The sequence below is a fragment of the Gymnoscopelus braueri genome (assembly GCF_963280865.1).
Source record: "Gymnoscopelus braueri genome assembly, chromosome: 17".
Taxonomy (NCBI): Eukaryota; Metazoa; Chordata; class Actinopteri; order Myctophiformes; family Myctophidae; genus Gymnoscopelus; species Gymnoscopelus braueri.
In genome coordinates this window covers 12,130,943-12,149,423 of record NC_137617.1, presented here as the reverse complement: position 1 = coordinate 12,149,423, position 18,481 = coordinate 12,130,943, and the positions used below count along the sequence as shown (strand labels likewise).

General features: G+C 42.4%; 1 protein-coding gene across 1 annotated transcript in view; it reads right to left on the bottom strand.

The window, feature by feature from the left end:
- The window catches only part of adam11 (ADAM metallopeptidase domain 11), a 57,521-nt gene extending 41,008 nt beyond the window's left edge, over positions 1-16,513 (bottom strand). The window contains 4 exon segments of the mRNA XM_080456063.1: positions 5,422-5,488; positions 6,552-6,628; positions 13,500-13,660; positions 16,010-16,513. Coding sequence (XP_080312189.1) covers positions 5,422-5,488; positions 6,552-6,628; positions 13,500-13,660; positions 16,010-16,070 — 366 coding nt within the window. The 5' untranslated portion in view covers positions 16,071-16,513.
- Between the last annotated feature and the right edge of the window lie 1,968 nt (positions 16,514-18,481).

The window sequence follows — 18,481 nt, the reverse complement described above, 5'->3', positions numbered from 1 at the left end:
GCTGTGAGCTTGGAGATCTGTTATTCTCGGCCGTTCTCTGTGCGCGACACCTTCGCGGGACGGAGCATAAATTAGTCTTGACGCTGCGCGAGCCAAGCAGGTTCTGGTGCCATGATCATAGAGCGCTCCCTCCGTTCTTATATGACAGCCACTGGAGGTGGAGTTTTGAGGACAACTGCTTTGAATTGTTATTATTGTTTACACACAACAGAAACCAAGGATTATATATTTCAAGAGCGAGGGATCACAGTAAAAATCCTAAGCATTCTTCCTCCACACTGGGAGAGAAACAGCATCTGAAAGTTTGATGGGATGCATTTTTACACGTGAGACTGTGAGTGTGACCACTTTTACATTGCATTTTATGAGCGGTGGGGTTCTTTTGCTGCCGACATGCGCACGCATACTGTTTCGTATCAGTGTGACGTCGTCTGTTAAGGCGTCTATAGCCATGTATTCTGACGACACAACTTTGTCTGCTATGTGGAAGACCTGTTGTCTGTAGCTCTTAACAAGGCACCCAGCCTGATCTCCAGAGATTACCGTAACATTGCACGGAACGAGTGCACTTCATTCCGTGGATAGCCGCCTCGGAACTCCCGAATTGCGTGCATATGTACGGCGAGTCCCACGGTGGGCTTGAGGCACCAATACATATCAGAGTGGGTGGTGGTCCTGAACATCTCAAAGACAAAATCCATTGTATTTGAATCACAGTATAATCACAGTATAGGCCTATCATTCACACAGCGAGCAAAACTTGGGGCGCCCGATTTGGGGGCTACGCAAACAGGGACTATTAATTAACCATGCTACAAGTAAATAATATAACACACATTTTGGGTGAAAAGGCGCATGTGTAAATGAAAATAAAATAATATATTGGCTATAATCAAGTCTACTTATCAATCTGTCCGTAAGTCCGTCCGTCCGTCCATCCAGACAGACAGACAGACAGACAGACACCGAATATTGATAATAATAACTGGAAATAACTGCAGTGTGTATTTATGTAGGCTAGTAGCGGTAACAGCATGGATAGGTGGGCACCAAAACATTCTGGGCACTAGGGATAACTGGGCACCTTGGACGAGTGGGCATTAGGGACATGTGGGCACTTGGAAGAGTGGGCACTTAGGGGTGGAGAAGAGTGGGCGCTATAGGGAAATCTGGGCACCAGGAAGACTGGGCACCGGGAAAACTGGTGTTAATAATCATTGTTAATAAAGAATTCAATCTCTGCAGGCAGTGCACATAGTAGGCTACCCACTCTTCCTGGTGCCCAGATGTCCCTAGTGCCCACCTATGCTGTATCCGATTAAATGTCAGCAGAGATGTAATTTCGATGGTTCAATGAGTAGTGACGCCTATAGCTCTCAAGTCTCAACCCAACTTTCTAAGTTCAAATTATATAGGTAGATTTGTTTCTGTTTTCCTATTCCGTAATATTGCTATTAATTAATCATGCTGCAACTAAATAATATAAATATAACACACATTTTGGATGAAAAAACGCATGTCTAAATGAAAAGAAGAGAATCACGTAGGCCTATATCTGCCCGTCCGTCCGACAGACAGACAGACAGACAGACAGACAGACAGACAGACAGACAGACAGACAGACTGAGACAGATATAGATCTGTCTGTCTTCTTATTGACGTAACCATGGTAAATATTATTAGCTTGCATAATGTTAATAGCCTAATATAATAATATACTATCATAATTATGTTTATGTTATAACCGTGTAGCCTACAGTATAATATATTATTATCTATCTATCTATCTATCTATCTATCTATATATCTATCTATATATATGTCCATCTGTCTAACATTGATGTAGCCATAGTAATGTTATAATCATGTAGCCTACGGACGGTATAATACATTTATATTTAATATATAATATATATATATATATATATATACACTCTTATTTTTAAGTACTAAATCTACTTCCGCTTCTGGTCTTGTCTTTACAGTATCTTTGATTAAGATCGAGAAATGAAAGAATGAAAAATCAAAACCCTGTTTCATTTTTTTATTTTTTATTGAAGAATGAAAAATGAAAGACGGGAGCGAAACGAACGTAACTTGTTTTAAAATGAAGAATGAAAAATGAAACATGGGAGCGAACGGGAGCGAAAGAACCGACGCGACCCTAAATGAAAAATGAAAAATGAAAAATGAACGCAACGGCGGATTTCTGTTTGTGGTTCCCACAAGAAATTCCATCTGCCAGAAAGTACACGGACCGAGACCCAACGGAGAAATTTGATGTCTCCCTGGCACCAAAACTAGTGAAAATAGATCTACAAGATCACAACACGTTGTGCTGCTCTTCACGCTCTCACACACACACACACACACACACACACACAAGAACACACACACACACTAGAACTGGTTTGCAGCAGAAACATCGCATCTCTAAAAGGCCTGCCTTTGAGAAATTGAGGAACACTGACTATCTTAAATTATGAATGAATGAATGTATTATCTTCACATTTTACCTTGTCAATGATTTGGCTACCGGTATCTCTGTGCACACTTCTAGCTATGGCAGTGAGTTAGACAGATGCTGTCTCTGACTTGCAAACAAAATATATGCCCTTTGTAAAATAACAGCACAGGGAGGTCATTCAAGGCATCGCACACATCAGAACGGATTTAGACACAATCAAGGTGCGGCTAACCACAGCTGAAAGATGAGGATAGGATACCACAGCACACATCCAAGGTAGCTTAAAAGGAAACTCAAGTGAAATTGCTCAGTGAGAAGAATGAGAATCCACTATCCAGTAATGCCTGCAGTTCCCTGGGATTGTCCACATTTATTGTGGATAGAACGGTACCGTTCAAACTCCTCAGGATGTAAATACAATTATACAGAAAACTAAAACAAAGGGAGCCTCCCAGAGGGAAATTATTTGAAATTTCGATAAGGAAGATATTTTATCACGTTTTCATTCAGCTTTATTTTCTCTTTATGGGGAATTCAACTATGTGTCTTCACTTTCCCGTGCTGTCAAAATCTTTCATTCATAATTTGAAGCATGGGCACTCTTAGCCAATCAGGCTCTTTCAATTTGCAGTTAGCCAATCAGGCGATGGTCTTCATTCTACAAATATCACTGCCTCTGAACCAATCTCTTTAAGACCGAGCATTTTTCTCTCTCTGCTGCTCTACTAGTGCTGTACATTGCAAGGAGTTGAAGATACTCCAGAAAACATTGATTTCAGGTGGAGATTCAATAAATTAATTTCAAGGATTATGTGTTCATTGAGACACTTTAACTGTCAGTTAACACGTGTTAAGCATATTGGCGCCTGAATTTCACCCGCAGAATCAATTAAAGTAGGTCTATCTATCTATCTTGTGGCTGGTAACAGGGAGATGGCCAGTGTGAACCACTGAAATATGCATTCATATCAAGATTAATGAAGTGTGTCAATTTCCAGTTTTCAGTTTGAATTTAAAGAAAAAGATGTTTAAGCACAAATGTAAGAGACTGAAACAGGCACTATTTACACCAAGATTGTACAAAGCTGCAGATTAATTTGAGCAATTTGAATGTGAGGAATCCGAGAGGAAATTTCATAACCATAATACTCAAATTTGTCTTTCCAAAACCTCATCAGCTGATTACTTGAGGAGAACTCTACTACGATGGGGGTAATTAAGCGTTAACAAAACGTTCAATTTAATTGTAAAAGATGTAAACTGTCCACTAAGCAAGCACAACCATTGCAGAAATTGATGTTTGTTGCAGGACACTGAAAAATATGTGCATGTCCTACAGTATGTACCCCAACCCACGACCCTGTATTTAATTCAATTGCGCTCCAGGCTGTGCGTCATTGAGATTGTTCCCCAACAAGCCAGGGGGAAACAGCCCAGGGACCAATAAAAAGGTGACAGACAAAAGGCATGGAGTGAATTTATGGGCAGTTCAATAAAACTAAATAAATCAAGATGGAAATGGGATGGAGTCCAATTCATAGTTCGTTGTGCGATGGTGTCTCGCGCCGAGAATAGCAGACCTACAAGCCCACAACACGGAGCATAAATTAGGCTTTACGAGTGTGGTGTACATCCCTCAACCCCACAGCATGTATAGATAACAAAATGCCCATATGAGTAATTTGTGCCTCCTAGTGTGTGTGTGTGTGTGTGTGTGTGTGTGTGTGTGTGTGTGTGTGTGTGTGTGTGTGTGTGTGTGTGTGTGTGTGTGTGTGTGTGTGTGTGTGTTTGTGTGCATGCGCCTGCCTGGATGTATATCACAGGATGTGTATTCAGGGACACACAATGAATCAAATGTACAAAGCTGCATGTGTGTGTGTGTGTGTGTGTGTGTGTGTGTGTGTGTGTGTGTGTGTGTGCATAAGTGTGCAAACGTACGTGCGTGCATGCATATGTCAGCTTCTTCTAACAGAAGAACTCTTATCGTGGTCCACTAAACCCTTCACAGTGCACCACACATTCAAGTCCAGTTTTGCAAAATGGCAATTTCTTTATCACTGTCACATGAGTAATACTACAAACACATCTATGAGAAAAAGGAAATTAACACACACACACACACACACACACACACACACACACACACACACACACACACACACACACACACACACACACACACACACACACACACACACACACACACACACACACACACACACACACACACACACACACACACACACACACACACACACACACACACGCTTGGAGGAGATAATCATATAGAGGACCAAACAAATGAAAGTAAAATAATAATAATTGTATCTCTGTCATTCTGCACCCTCTCTCGCTCTGTAATATTCTTTGTTACAGACCAGGTTAAGGCCTTTACTCTGCTTAATTCACTGGTTCTCAATGTTGGGTACAGGAACCACCAGGGGTGGGTAGACTCTCAAGAGTTAAATTAACACTGTGGATTTTACAGTGTAGATTGGGGTCCCGAAGATAACCCATTGTGCACTCTCTGAGAGGGTCCATTTGGACCGCTGGTGGTCCCCAGACCCGATGTATAGAAACAGTGGTGGAAAAAGTACTAAATGTTTTTACTTAAATTAAAGTAGCAATACTGGAATGTAGAAATACTGTTACAAAATGTAGGCCTATACAAATCTTTTGAATGCGACGTATTGTGAGCTTGTAGATCGGCTATTTTCAAATGGCCGAAATGTATTTAGGGCTTAAGTGGGTAATGTATGTTTTGTAATAATAATCAAAATTATAGTAACTAAAGTTTTCAAATAATTGTAAAAGTACTGAAAATTGGAAATACTCCTGTAAAGTAAAAAGACCTCAAAATGAGTAAATGTACTTAATTACTTTACACCACTGAGAAATGGTTGTCATAAACTCAGTGCAATGATAAATGAGCAGATTCATTCAGCCAGTCCTACCATGTTCTGGGAGGGCCGTCCGTCCTGGTCAAAGTGTCGCTCCACATAGTCAGAGGACAGAAGGTCACTGGGGAGGAAGAGGAGAGACCACAGTGAGGAAGGAGTCTTATTCATAGCACTTTTGAAGAATTGTAAAAGTCAAAGTGGTTCATTTCGTCTATGAGTTTGATAAATATTTAACCGATGAAATGTATTAACAAGAAATTGTGACTAAATAATAACCACCTCAGAAATGTAAATGAATAAAAGACACATTGATGAAAGAGCCATACGTACACACGTATAACATCCACATTAGACAATGCAACCTCAATGCTCAACAGAAGCCTAAAAGACTATACAGATGTGACAGGTGATACGTATTAATGGCATCCACTGCTCCAAATAGTTCGAAAGGGTAAAGGCAAAGGACAATTTCCACTCATGCGCAAATGTAATGAGGCAAAATACCCCAACAACAACCAAAAGTAGTTGTTATACTATTTATAAAATAGCCAAAATAGCTGATCTGCAAGCTCACTATGCGTCGCAACATGACATGTTGTGAGCTTGTAGATCTTTTGGTGAATGTTCCCCTCCGGATTAGGGATGCTAGGGTTCATGTAGGTAAATATGTCGCAGCGTGTCACAACACCATGATGCAGAGACAACATATTGTTTCCTCTCGCAGGAATAGAAGCCCCAAACTTCAGACAGAGACCAATGCCTGATTGCCTTGTTTTCGTATCATGCATTTGATTGGTTCATTGAATGTTTTTCTGCAGAATAGAGTCGATGTCATAAATGTTCATCTGCACATTCAGAGTGTTCTTTGTTGGACAAGAGTTTTACCAAACCTTTGGCTTATCCTGTCCATCCTCCTGACTAGCTAATCACATTGAACTAGATCAGTGTACTGGAAACTAAGGCACTCATATCGCACAGACAGATGGCCTTAGTTGTTACTGTAATTTTTTATATTTAGAAAAATGATTGGGAATGGATCCAAATATATTGACATTGAGTGTGTGTGTACAGTATGTGTATGTGTATGTGTATGTGTATGTGTGTGTGTGTGTGTGTGTGTGTGTGTGTGTGTGTGTGTGTGTGTGTGTGTGTGTGTGCGTGCGTGTGTATGCGCGTGTATTTACTGGTTCAGCTCCAGGTCCAGGATAAAAGATTTGCCAAAGGCCTCCACCAGGAAGCTGCTCTGAGCCAGATGGACAGGCTGTAGAAGGAGAGAGAGAGAGCGAGAGAGAGAGCGAGAGAGCGAGAGAGAGAGAGAGAGAGAGAGAGGAGAGAGAGAGAGAGAGAGAGAGACACACAGACAGACAACCATTAAATTCCCAGACAATTGCTCTACCTCCTGAACCACTGCCACCAATAGATGGTGTTTAGGCTCTACCCAGCTCCATAGTTGGTCCTATCTAGGGACAGGTTGTGAGCGACGTGTTGCGAGCATGGAGATCGGCTATTTTTGTCATGCGACGAAGTAAAAAATAGGGCTTACGTGGTTAATCAGACTAATCAATTTAGTCAATTATTAAAAAAATCACCTCAAATGTTTTGGTGTCGAATTGTTGATGATTAAAACAGTAATCAAAAAAGGTAATCAATAGAATAATAGCTAAGATGATAATCGATATTTGCAAACCTAGTCCACAGCCAGCTCCCCTATGAGACTCTAGACTGCCTTTGAGCAGAGCGACATACAAGCTGTGTGGAGAAAGCTTTATATGGCAGTCCACACATCAACAGCCAACTCTTAGTTTTCCATTTTCTACCGATCTCAGTCGTTGCCAACTCCTCCCGATATATTTGTATAGTCCCTGTCACTGCCAACCCCTACTTGTTGGTCTTGGTGAGTCGCCAGCTGCTTATTTTCATCTTACAGTGAGGAGTTTCTCCAAGTTCCTCTCCCTGCTGAACAGGTGCCTCGACCAACCTGTAAAGCTCTGCTCACACTACAGGATAATTGGGTCGGGAAAGCACCTCCTGGGTCGAACCTTATGGGGAGTGATTATCTGGCAATCATGTAGTGAGAGGGGTTCAAAGGTCAAAGAGGAGGATCAGGGCCGCCCCAATAGTTTTCAAATATGTTGGATATTACATCACTAGGATAATCAGGGAGATATTGGGTCGGGATTTAACACGGTGATGTAATACGGGAGAGACAATTACAAGGAGACAGACATGAAGAGGGCCGTTGACATGGCGAGCAGTCAAATCAACCTGTTGAGGGTGCATTGGATATGTATGTGTCAAGAACACTTGCCTATATAGCGTGTCTTCCCAGACATATCACAACCGCAAACACAGGCAATTGTGTTTGATAAGAGCGCCTGGCCAAGCTGGTGGCACCATGGAGGAATCAAACCCCTGTGTCCACGGTGGTCAAGAGTCAGTCTATGGAAACGGCCAATTGTGTGACAATGACAAATGGCTGACCCAGATGAAGGCATCTAGCACGTGAGTGTGAGGTTTCTTTAACTTCCTTCAAGTATTATGTATCCAGACATTTGCACTGCACAAGATGTGGATTGGTGTGCATTACCAATCATTCCGTTAGCCGCTATTTACTGACCATTGGCTGACTAGAATTTCAATTGACTGTTAAATATAAATATTGATGCTTGTAGCTTTTAGATCAGTTGGGTTTTTTGTGTGACGCTTTGTTAGCTTGTAGATAACAAATGTTGGCAAGCGACACCCTTGCCGGTGTTTTCGCATAGTCATTTATAGTTATTTTTGCGTTTACATTGCCAGTTCATTTGAAAGATGAGTCGCTTCTCTTTCTGGTCCACCAGCTCTGATGGGGCCTCAGTCTTCTTTCACTATAGTAAATGTTTGTGATTGACAGATCTGTCTACGGCAAGCCTAGAGGGCTAAAATACAATGGCAAAGGGTGAAGCGAAGAACCTGGAGCGCTTTGTCTTCACAATTCACAGTGAACCGCACCAACTTAGTTTACTTCCGCATATCACAACTGTTCGTTTCAGAGGGGTCTCAATTATTTTGGCGTGAACACACAGGGCGCAAAAAAATGCTGATTCATGGTCTGGATCCACTTCGTGAGCTGAAAGGAACCAACAGTGAAAACAATTAACGTGGATATAGGCTATACACGCCAGCGTGTAGCCTCTACGATGCGATGGAAGTGAAACGCTACAGTAACGAGGTGTAACAATCGGTCGGGTGGTGCATACACCCCCACCCCCAAATATGGCTAGCGGAAACCTTGCACCCTGCCAGGGTCATTACTAATTACCCAAAAGTACCCAAAAATACCCAATGACCCTTCTACCAGGATTACATCCTTGGTGGTGACACTTTATGACTGATGTACTTGTTCACTATGGTTAACCTTTAAAGTCCTGTATGATTCCTCTTATGGCAAATAGTGAAAATAGCAGATCTGTAGATGTGCTAATTTCACTATTTAAAAAAAAAAGATTGAAAGTCCTAAAATAGGGACACCAGGTTTAATATGGTTCAAAGACGGGAGGAGCTTTATTTGAGAAAAAAAAATCACAGTTGGGTATGCTTAATTTATTAAGGTTGAACTTGCATAAAGACATTTTTAATATAAATGAACTATTGCCAACATGATAGCGAACTGTTTGATAACTGGCCTGGGTTAAGTGTTAAGTGATTTTCAAGTGTGGACGGAGACTGTGTAAATTCACAGTCACTGCCTGGTCTTGGTGGAAAAACCAGCCCTTGTGGAAAGAACAAGATGTTTTTATTTTCATGTCTCCTGTCCAGTACGCTGTGACTCCAGACTTTAATCTCAAGGTCACACGTTATATCCACTGACCGGTCGGCCGGCCGGCCTCTGGCTGACAAATGGTGTCATGGTGGTAACAGGAGAGGGGAGGTTAAGGTGTGAAATATCATCTAATGTGGTGAAATAGAGGCAGGGGGGGGGCTGGGATCAGGCATTGTCTGACCTGTCAGGGCCTCTCGTTAGGTTTACGATGGGGGAGGTGATGTTGACGGCTCTGCACAACAGAGGTGAGTGAGTGTGCAGTGCACACAACACACACCCACAACTGACCTCAGGTCTGAGGACAGTGGATATGATCTTGACCCGGTGAAAGCGGGCAGTCAGGTGGGTTCAAGGCAGGTCATCAGCCCAGCCATTTGGGAAATCAGTCGATTTCAGAGGATTTAACGAGCAGAGAAATGCTCATTTCAAAACCAAAACTTTCGATATGTGTGACGTGTTATTCCAACTGGACATTATTCCAAACCCCTCTGTGAGGCTGTGAACTGTGAAAAGAATGACAATATTTGCTTATGCAAGTGGACATGTTGGCCTAAGGATGGCACAAGAGGAAAAGCCATGAGGTCAACAAAATCTGTAGGATTTATTCTTTCATGAAGGTACACAGCAAATCTCATGGCAATCCAGCTGGCCATTTTCAAGATATTTTGTTTGAGACCAGACTGTGTATTGAAAGGACTGACTGTCCAACATAGCCATCCTTAGAGTAGTTAAAAAGAAAATATTTGATTGATGAAAACTGACCACGACTTAAGGATTATCGTTTTATTTGTATACATTAATATTCAACAATCAATGTTGTATTCAACAAAACAGATGGGGTAGAGGAGAGGTATGTAGTAACCTTGCCATGATACAACTAGAAATATTGGTGGGATAAATGCAATAGTTGCTAAGTGGATAAAAATGGATCATCCAATATACTTTCCCCATTGGCATACATTTCACAGTTTGAGCTGGCAATAATTTCCCCCCCCTTTTCTTATGGCAATTGCTGAGTTCCCAGTACATTTCTGTGAGGTCTTGTCACTGCTGGCCCCTACCTGCCAGTAAGGAGCTATACCTGGTGACCTGCCAGCCTGCAGGAGTCACTGGTGCAATGACAAGGTTCACCCTCCGCGCCCGGCTTCCCTCTCATGAACACAAGACAATTGGACACCCAGCCAAGCTGGAGGCATCGTGGGAGGATTCCAGCCCTATAGTCTCCACGGTGGATAGGAACTTTACCCCTGCACCACCCAAACGCCCTCACAGTCACATTTGTAGCACACAAATGAACGAACGGATTCTGACAATGTATACAATTACAGCAGTTTTTCTATTTCTTCTGTATACAATGATTAATAATAGGGTATTATTGTTGTTTTTATTTATTTTTAAATACTAAATTGTTTTTTTTAAGTACAGAACCCAATTAATACTATTAAATCGTTAATGGCAGTTATTTGTATGACAATAAATCGCCAAGTAAAATGTCATTATCGTGACAGCCCTAAGTGGTGATACAGTACATCACTCAAGTTACGTTCCACACTGTGATTAGCTGCATGCTTGATGATGGGTCAAAGCTAACAGCTAACACTTTGGTCTTTCCAATGTGACTGGAGTCTGGACTGCATGTTGTGAACGACCACAAACGCAGACAAGCTCTGGCTGGACGGCACGTTTACTGACCTAATGATCACAGCCACGTCTCCACAAACAAGACCGTCTCAAGTTCAAACGGTAACAGTAAACTGGCATCCCATGGTTTTCACGCTTTTGTTTTAATTAAATGATTTCCTCAACACGGTGGCTGGCAAACAGTTAAGCTATCTAGTTGACTGTAAGTTGATACGGTTGGTGCAGACTGTGTGTGTGTGTGTGTATGTGTGTGTGTGTGTGTGTGTGTGTGTGTGTGTGTGTGTGTGTGTGTGTGTGTGTGATCCATGTGTCAAACAACAAGTTTAGCAAAAAGTGTGATGATCAGGAACAGATGAGCATCTAAAAAAGTAAAAGACAGCATATGGATGTTTTGTTTTCATCATGTTTGGACGTTAAGCAGGCAATAGCCTACTTTGTACTCAGTCACAAGGACATTGGACACCTTATATTTTTCACGGGGCAAAAGTTCAAATAAACACGTGGACATAGACATTGCCAACTAGAATGGTGGACGTCTTGTCTAGATGCACTTTAGAAGCAGGTTTACACAAGACACTATAGGTAAAGGTCCATAGGGACCGAAACGTCATGTCAATGCTTGAATAAAATGTATGCTTTTTGTCATGAATTCTTTGTTCAAATGAAGTGTCCTTCAGTGCACCTGCATCTGAATTAAGTGGATGTGTGAATATTTCCTTCACAGAAGCAGATTAACCACATGAACCCTAACATCCCAATTATGGGCATATCATAATATGTGAACATTTGGCCAAAATAGGCGAGTATCAGCAAAAATAGGTAAGAAGTCAGCAAAAATAGCAGATCTAACAAGCAGCGCTCGTAGATGTGCCATTTTCCCTATTTGATGTACAATAAAGTATATGCGTAGGGCTTAAATGGTTAAACCTGTGTTCTGGGGCGACCCAATAGCTGAGTGGTTAGAGCACATACCACATGGGCTCTAAATCCTGACAACGGTTTGATTTCCAGCCAGCCTTACCATTTACTGCATGTCACTCCCCTATACTCTCTCTCTCTCCGTGTTCCCTGCCTCTCTCACTATACAGGTATGTCTATCAAATTCAGGCTCAGAAAAAGCCCCCAAAATATCTAGGCAAAAAACTAAACAAGAACCTTCACTATCTTGAGAAGGTTTTAATGATTGCTTGAGGGAATAATGTTGTTTGAGACTCTCTCAGTTTCCTAACACAATCATTTTTGTAATTGTGTGTTCTTCTGACACAGCTACGCTCCAAGGAGTTTGTGTTCTCTGTTGTCTAGCAGATGGAAAGATGCCATAACAGAAGGTTTGTGTAAAAAAAAAAGGGGAGAATTCACAAGAAAACTAGATGGAAACATAAGCTAATTATTGGTAGTGCAACTTCTGAGCAAGGTAAGTCGGATAGGCCTATAGTCCATACTGTGTTATACGAAGATTTTACGCATTGGTAACGAAGGAACTTGCCCAAATCTATTAACAAATATGCCTTTATTCCATCTTTATATCTTGTCCTCCTCGATATATGATGTCACTAGTACACTACCCACTGCTTCTGATATCAGCAAAGTATGTATAACTTTACTTACTTAGTTTTACGTTAAAGGTGCAATAAATGATTTCTGACCACTAGAAGGCAGCAACCAGTAGCAACTTAGTCATTTAAATTGATAGATTTTGCCAGACTGACACTAAATAGCTCAGTGGCCTTGTGGTTAGAGTGTCTGCCCTGTGACTCGGAGGTGAGGGTTCAATCCCCGGCCAAATACCATGGACTATAAAAAAAATGTCACCCAATAGCCAGATCCCAATCCACAAACCTGCGTCCTCGCGTAGTTAGCACTCAGCATTAAGGATTGATGGTAAGTCCCTGCAACACACTAGCGTCATGTCCAGGGGGTGTACTTGTACATCAAGCTGCCTCATGCTACTTAAACAGGAGGTTCCTGACCTAGGGGCCACAAAGTTGGGGAACCATTGTTCCCGAAGGCTACTTACAAAAATACAAAATATAGAGAGCTATGCTATTGGCATAGCAAGTTACTAGGTGTACAGGTTGATAACAGAACAGCACAAATGGCAATGCAGTGGTGACGCCCCACTTTTATACATCATTGATGAACTGGCCATGTCAAGTAGTGCCTTGACGGTCGGTCTACCTCTCCTTCACCAAAAAGAGCAATCTTTCAAAAGATCTTCCAAACGCCCGAGCTGAACAGATTTCAGCTCTCAGCAAGCAGATAAAAACGCCACACGTGAACACGCAAGCGCAAAATAAACGCAAAATAAACTATCCCGAGCTCCCCCAGAGTTGGCTTCCAAGTGTCCTTGAGCAAGACACTCCAGATGAGCAGGTTGGTTGCCTTGCATGATTTCCTTCGGTGTATGAATGTGTGTGTGGGAATGTAATACACACAGTAAAGCGCTTTGGATAAAGGCGCTATATAAATACACCATTTAAGAATTTACTTTCCTGCAGGTGCACAGTATGACTAGGGATGTGAACAAAAGGTTTAAAAAGGCATTTTTCATGTCATCTTGACTTTAAAAAAAGAGAGTCACTTTCCAACCCAACCTACACCTTTGTAAAGCTTGGTAAGGCAACTCTCTCTTGAGCATTGTCAAACAGATGTATTCAGCCGTTGTCAGAGGAGAGACAGACAGACTCACCTGCACTCCTGCGGTGAGGTTTTTGACTCGGGTGTCCAGGTGGCCGTGGGGCAGCTCTCCATCAGAGTGGATCTGCTGTACAAGCCGTTTGGGCTGCACCACGACCTGGGCAGGAGACAGGGGATCTGCCTCCAGGTTGTCCCATTCCCACAGGCTCAGACCTGCAGCAGAACACACAGGGCTTCTTAACCACTTTAGACCCCTGTAGTCTTAGAGAACTGGACTTGAGTTACAACTGTACCTTTGACCACTTTTCCCCGTCTACACCGAATCTCTTCTGCAAAAATAACCGATCTACAAGCTCACAATGAGTCGCATTGCGACGCATTGTGAGCTTGTAGATCGTCTATTTTTGGCCCACCCTCCCCCCTGAATATGGACACTGGGGTTCAAGTGGTCAACAACCAACATTCAATGTGTTAAAGAATAAGATACAATCCTTATTTTAATGAATACAACGTTCATTTAACCGATCTGTACAGTAGAGTATGTTAATACAATATAATTAGCACATCTGCAGTGGTTGGAGGAGGTCTCCAGCTACTCTTATTCCATTGAGACATAAATATTGTAGTAAGGCCTGAAGCTCATACGTGCAATGTCACGGTCACCCATGCGAGGATTCCCTCTTGAGTGGTAGGATGTCCCACATGACATGGGAGACCAGGGTGGGTGTGGACCGTGGAGATGGGTGGAGGTGAACTTACGGATGTTATGGATTTCAGCTTTAACAAGTAAAAATAAGGTACAACAGTGAATCCTTTGAAGACGGTTTAAATACAAAATCTTGTAATCTTCTGTAACTAGCGTATCTATTTTAACCCATTTTTGTGTAGCCTATTCACTTGCCCGTGCAACAAGTGCAGTTTAGTGTTAAGATTAACCTGGACGAGTAAATATCAAGTCATTTAAGATCTATTGGCTGGGGTACATTTTTGCCACCACTAGGCTAGCCTCTAATTTCAATGGAGCATTTTTTTGGAAATGCATGCAACAGAATATATGATTAATTTAAAATATATAAAAGAAAGAAACCCTGACAAAAAAATATATGAATAGCCTACTGTATATTAATAATATTATAGTAGGCCTACTACGGTGTCACAGTCTCGCTTGCCAACGAGAACAGATCTACCAGCTCCTTGTAATGTGAGCTTGTAGATCTGTTCTTGTCGGCAAGCGACAGCGACACTATCATGCACCCCTAATTCGAACCCGGGTCTCCCTGTGAGGCTCATTTGGGGACCGGGGTCTCAGGGGGGGGATGGCAATTGTCACCCCCTAGTGGTCACATTTTACCTCAAATTCAGTTCTTGTATGCATTTTCTCCAACTCTGATTATTTATTTATTTTGCACATTAATCTGATTGCAGATCAGTGCATCTCAATCCATGCCCGTCCATCTTCATGTGACATGCATGTTGTTGACACATGACATGTTATAGATTATGCCTATGCCTGGGGTTTCTTGCAGACGGTTCTCAAAGTGGGGTCCAGAGACCCCCGGGGGTCCTTAAAGGGGTTTGAGGGGTCCACAGCTAATTAAGATATAGCACTTTAACCCTATGCTATGCTATACTTCGGCTATTCAAAAATAGCCCATCTACAAGCTTATAGACCGGTTATTTTTTTATTTTTTGAAAAATCTTGATTTTTTTTTTACATGTTAGTTGGAATAATAGCCTAATTTAAGACAGTTTTTTAAAACATAAAAACATAAATATTCTCTTCTGGGGGGGGGGGGGGGTCCTGCCACAAAATCTTTTCAAGTAGGCCTATGGGGTCCGTGGCCAAATACGTACATATTGTACCGTTTCGCGCACCGAGCTGTGAGGTGTGGGGTTCGAATCCCAATTCTGACACCAATTAGCGCACCGAACTGGAAATCAAACCCTGGTCTCCAGCTCGCCAGACCGGCAGGTTAACAAACAACGCCAAGAGAGCTATATAGCTCCCTTGAAGGAGCAAGTTACGGCCCGGGTCTTTTGCGGGGTCGCTACAATATTAATTTGGTTCTCAACCTGTGGGTCGGGACCCCAGGGGGATTTTTTGGGGGGGGTCCCCAGATGATTGTGAAGTGACAATTTAAGGACTTTTAGACCTTTTTAATACCTTAAAAAAGACCATTACTGAATCAAAAGTAATCAATAAACTATACTATAAAACATTGGCCAAATTGTCAAATAACATATGTTAACATTTTGAAAATAGCCAACCTATGCTCACAATGCCTCACAACGCGAGGCATTGTGAGCTTGTAGATCTGCTATTTTTGCTATTTATCTGTGGAACGGAGCTAGCTCTGGTCCATAGCCTGGAAGGAGTTCTCCTTCCAGGCTATGGACCAGTCCAGAGCTAGAACGGAGTCAAACAAAATGGGGGGTCCCCAGTTCAAATAGGATTATTTGGGGGGGGGGGGGGGGGGGGGTCACGGCCTGCTGAAAAGGTTGAGAACCACTGGGTTTTAATTGACATGGAAAATGTCTCTGAGAACCAACCAGTGTTCTCACCTGTGGTCAGTGCGGCGAACAGCAGCAGCAGGCAGCAGCAGCAGGTGACAGCAGCCAGCATGATGATGATGATGCTTCTCCTCCTCTCTGCCTCTCACATTATAGTCCCCCCGGCCTCACATGTATGATGCACATGCAGTCAGCCAGTCAGTCACACACACAGGTGGGCTGCTGATAGAAGACGGAGAAAGACACAGCCCAGGTGGTTTGGTTTGGGTGGTCTGGTGGTCGGTGGTCGTGTTGTGGTTGATATACCGCCGGGCACAAAGAGAGAGAGAGAGAGAGATTGAGAGAGACCGGGCGGGTATGGGTTCAAAAACGCATCTTCTCTCACAACCGCCTCCTCCGCCTCCTTCTCCTCGCTTCTTCTTCCGAAGGAAATGATAAAAAAGACATTTGAATGTAGTGGTGGTGGTGGAGCTCCTTCAGTCAGTCTCCGAACAGAAAAGTCGTCATGATGGTGGTGGTCAGTGTGTTTCGCGTCTATGAAAATGTGTCCGCCAACAAGCGTCTCTCCTCCTCGACCAGACGTCGTTCTGCCAAACGGCCGCTGCAGTGCTTTTTTTTTTTTGCTGCGCGTCGTCTCGTCTTCAAAGCAAACGGTGTGAACATGAATGCGCGCGCGGGGCGAATCAAGACCAGTTTATGTACTTCGTCGCACGGCGGTGTCGCGCGCGGAAAACACATACAAGCTCATACATTTCAGGCGTCGTTGACAAGAGAGGGGGGGGGGGGCTACTGTTCCATTGGGTACTTGTTTTGCCTTGATTGTATAATTATGATGCATTAAGAAACCCCTTAAAAAAGGAGTGCCTGCCTACTGTAAGGCTACGTAAAAAAAAAAAAAAACAGAGCAACATTGGTGCACACCATCGTACGACGTGTCATTTGACCCCCAGTTTGATATGCATTAGGCCATGGACCCACATTTGATGAAAAAAAAATGAAAAAAGCTTTATCTCTTAAACACCAATTACACTGTAAATTCATCAGTGTTAATTTGACTCAGAGTGAAATGCATGTGCACACTCTCAGAGTTAAGGGAGCATTAAGGGTGCATTTGGACCCCTGGTGGTCCCTTTCTGGACCCAACCTCGAGGAAAGTGTTAGAGGGCATCGATTTGGGTGTCTAGAAAATAATTATAGGCAAAACATAGGCGTTAATAATTATGGAAGTAATGCCTTACACTCACATTTCAAGGCAAATTAAATACCTTGTTTGCTCTTGCTGTGGAGTCCTGTTGCTCTTCTCCACCAGGTAGGCTACAACAGGTGTTCTGTCCAACCAAGCAGTTAATTACAGTAATCTGGTGTAATGGGTTATTCTACCTTTCTAAATGCAATTAATTGTGGTTCATGCTATTGTGTCCTTGGCAAACTTTTGAAGACACACACAAATGCTCAAATTGCATAATTCCATTCATTGTTATTTCCAGGCAGGGCCTATTTAATTTGACAGCCTTTAACTGAAAGACTCTAAAACGTTCAAAAGGTCCAGAAGACACTTTCAATCTGGTGTTCCTAGGTGAAATGATTCAAATGAAAAAAAAGAATAGTGAAATCATCTACATGGCTATTTTTGCTGCACGACACCATCATACAACGTAGTATAAGCCAGGGCTTAAGTGGTTAAAATGCATTCTCTAACATCCAGACACTAAAGTATCTGGATAGATATCACATCGATAACTGGTGTAGAGGGCAACATTACACCCCAACATGGTCATTTGATTGTGAACTCCAATAGATAGCAATTTTATAATCAAGTGCCTTGGAATTTCTGTATTTATTCATAGACAAGTAATTAGGTTTAAATGTGTCTGCAACCAGTCTTTGCCGTCTGTTGCCAAGTTACGATGACGACACTAGAACAAGTCATTATACAAAATATTATTGAATTTATATTAGAACATCCAACTGTGGCATCTGAGTGAATATAACTATTCAAAAACATGTTGCGTGAAGTGGTTGTCACTCCAACTGAGGCACAGTAAAACAGCTTGTCACAGACCTAATTTTATCACTGCACCACCACTTTTCTCTTTCATCATGAGAAGCATTTCTGGTTGAAAAAACATTGTTCAGCTGCTGCCTTGACCATGACGGAAGAGAGACGCTGGGTCTGAAAAGGACAAAACAGTTTAAAGGTTGAATTGAGAGGGGGAAAAAAATGTTACAAGACATGGGACTTGGGTATCAAATATTGTGCATGTCAGCGGGATGCTATGCAGAGAGGAGTGGTGAGCTCAAAGGACACATCGACCGAACCACTGTCCTTGAATGTTCTGACGCCTCCTCCCCTCCCTGTGTGCTTCTTCTCCTCTAGACCATAAGCACACCGTCAGCATTATGAGACAACAACACACTGTACAGTCCTGAGTGTTATGGGTCAATTTGAACATTCTGAGATAAATCGACACTCAATCTGCCTAACCACAGATTGAAAAATCATACCATGATACAGGTAGACTA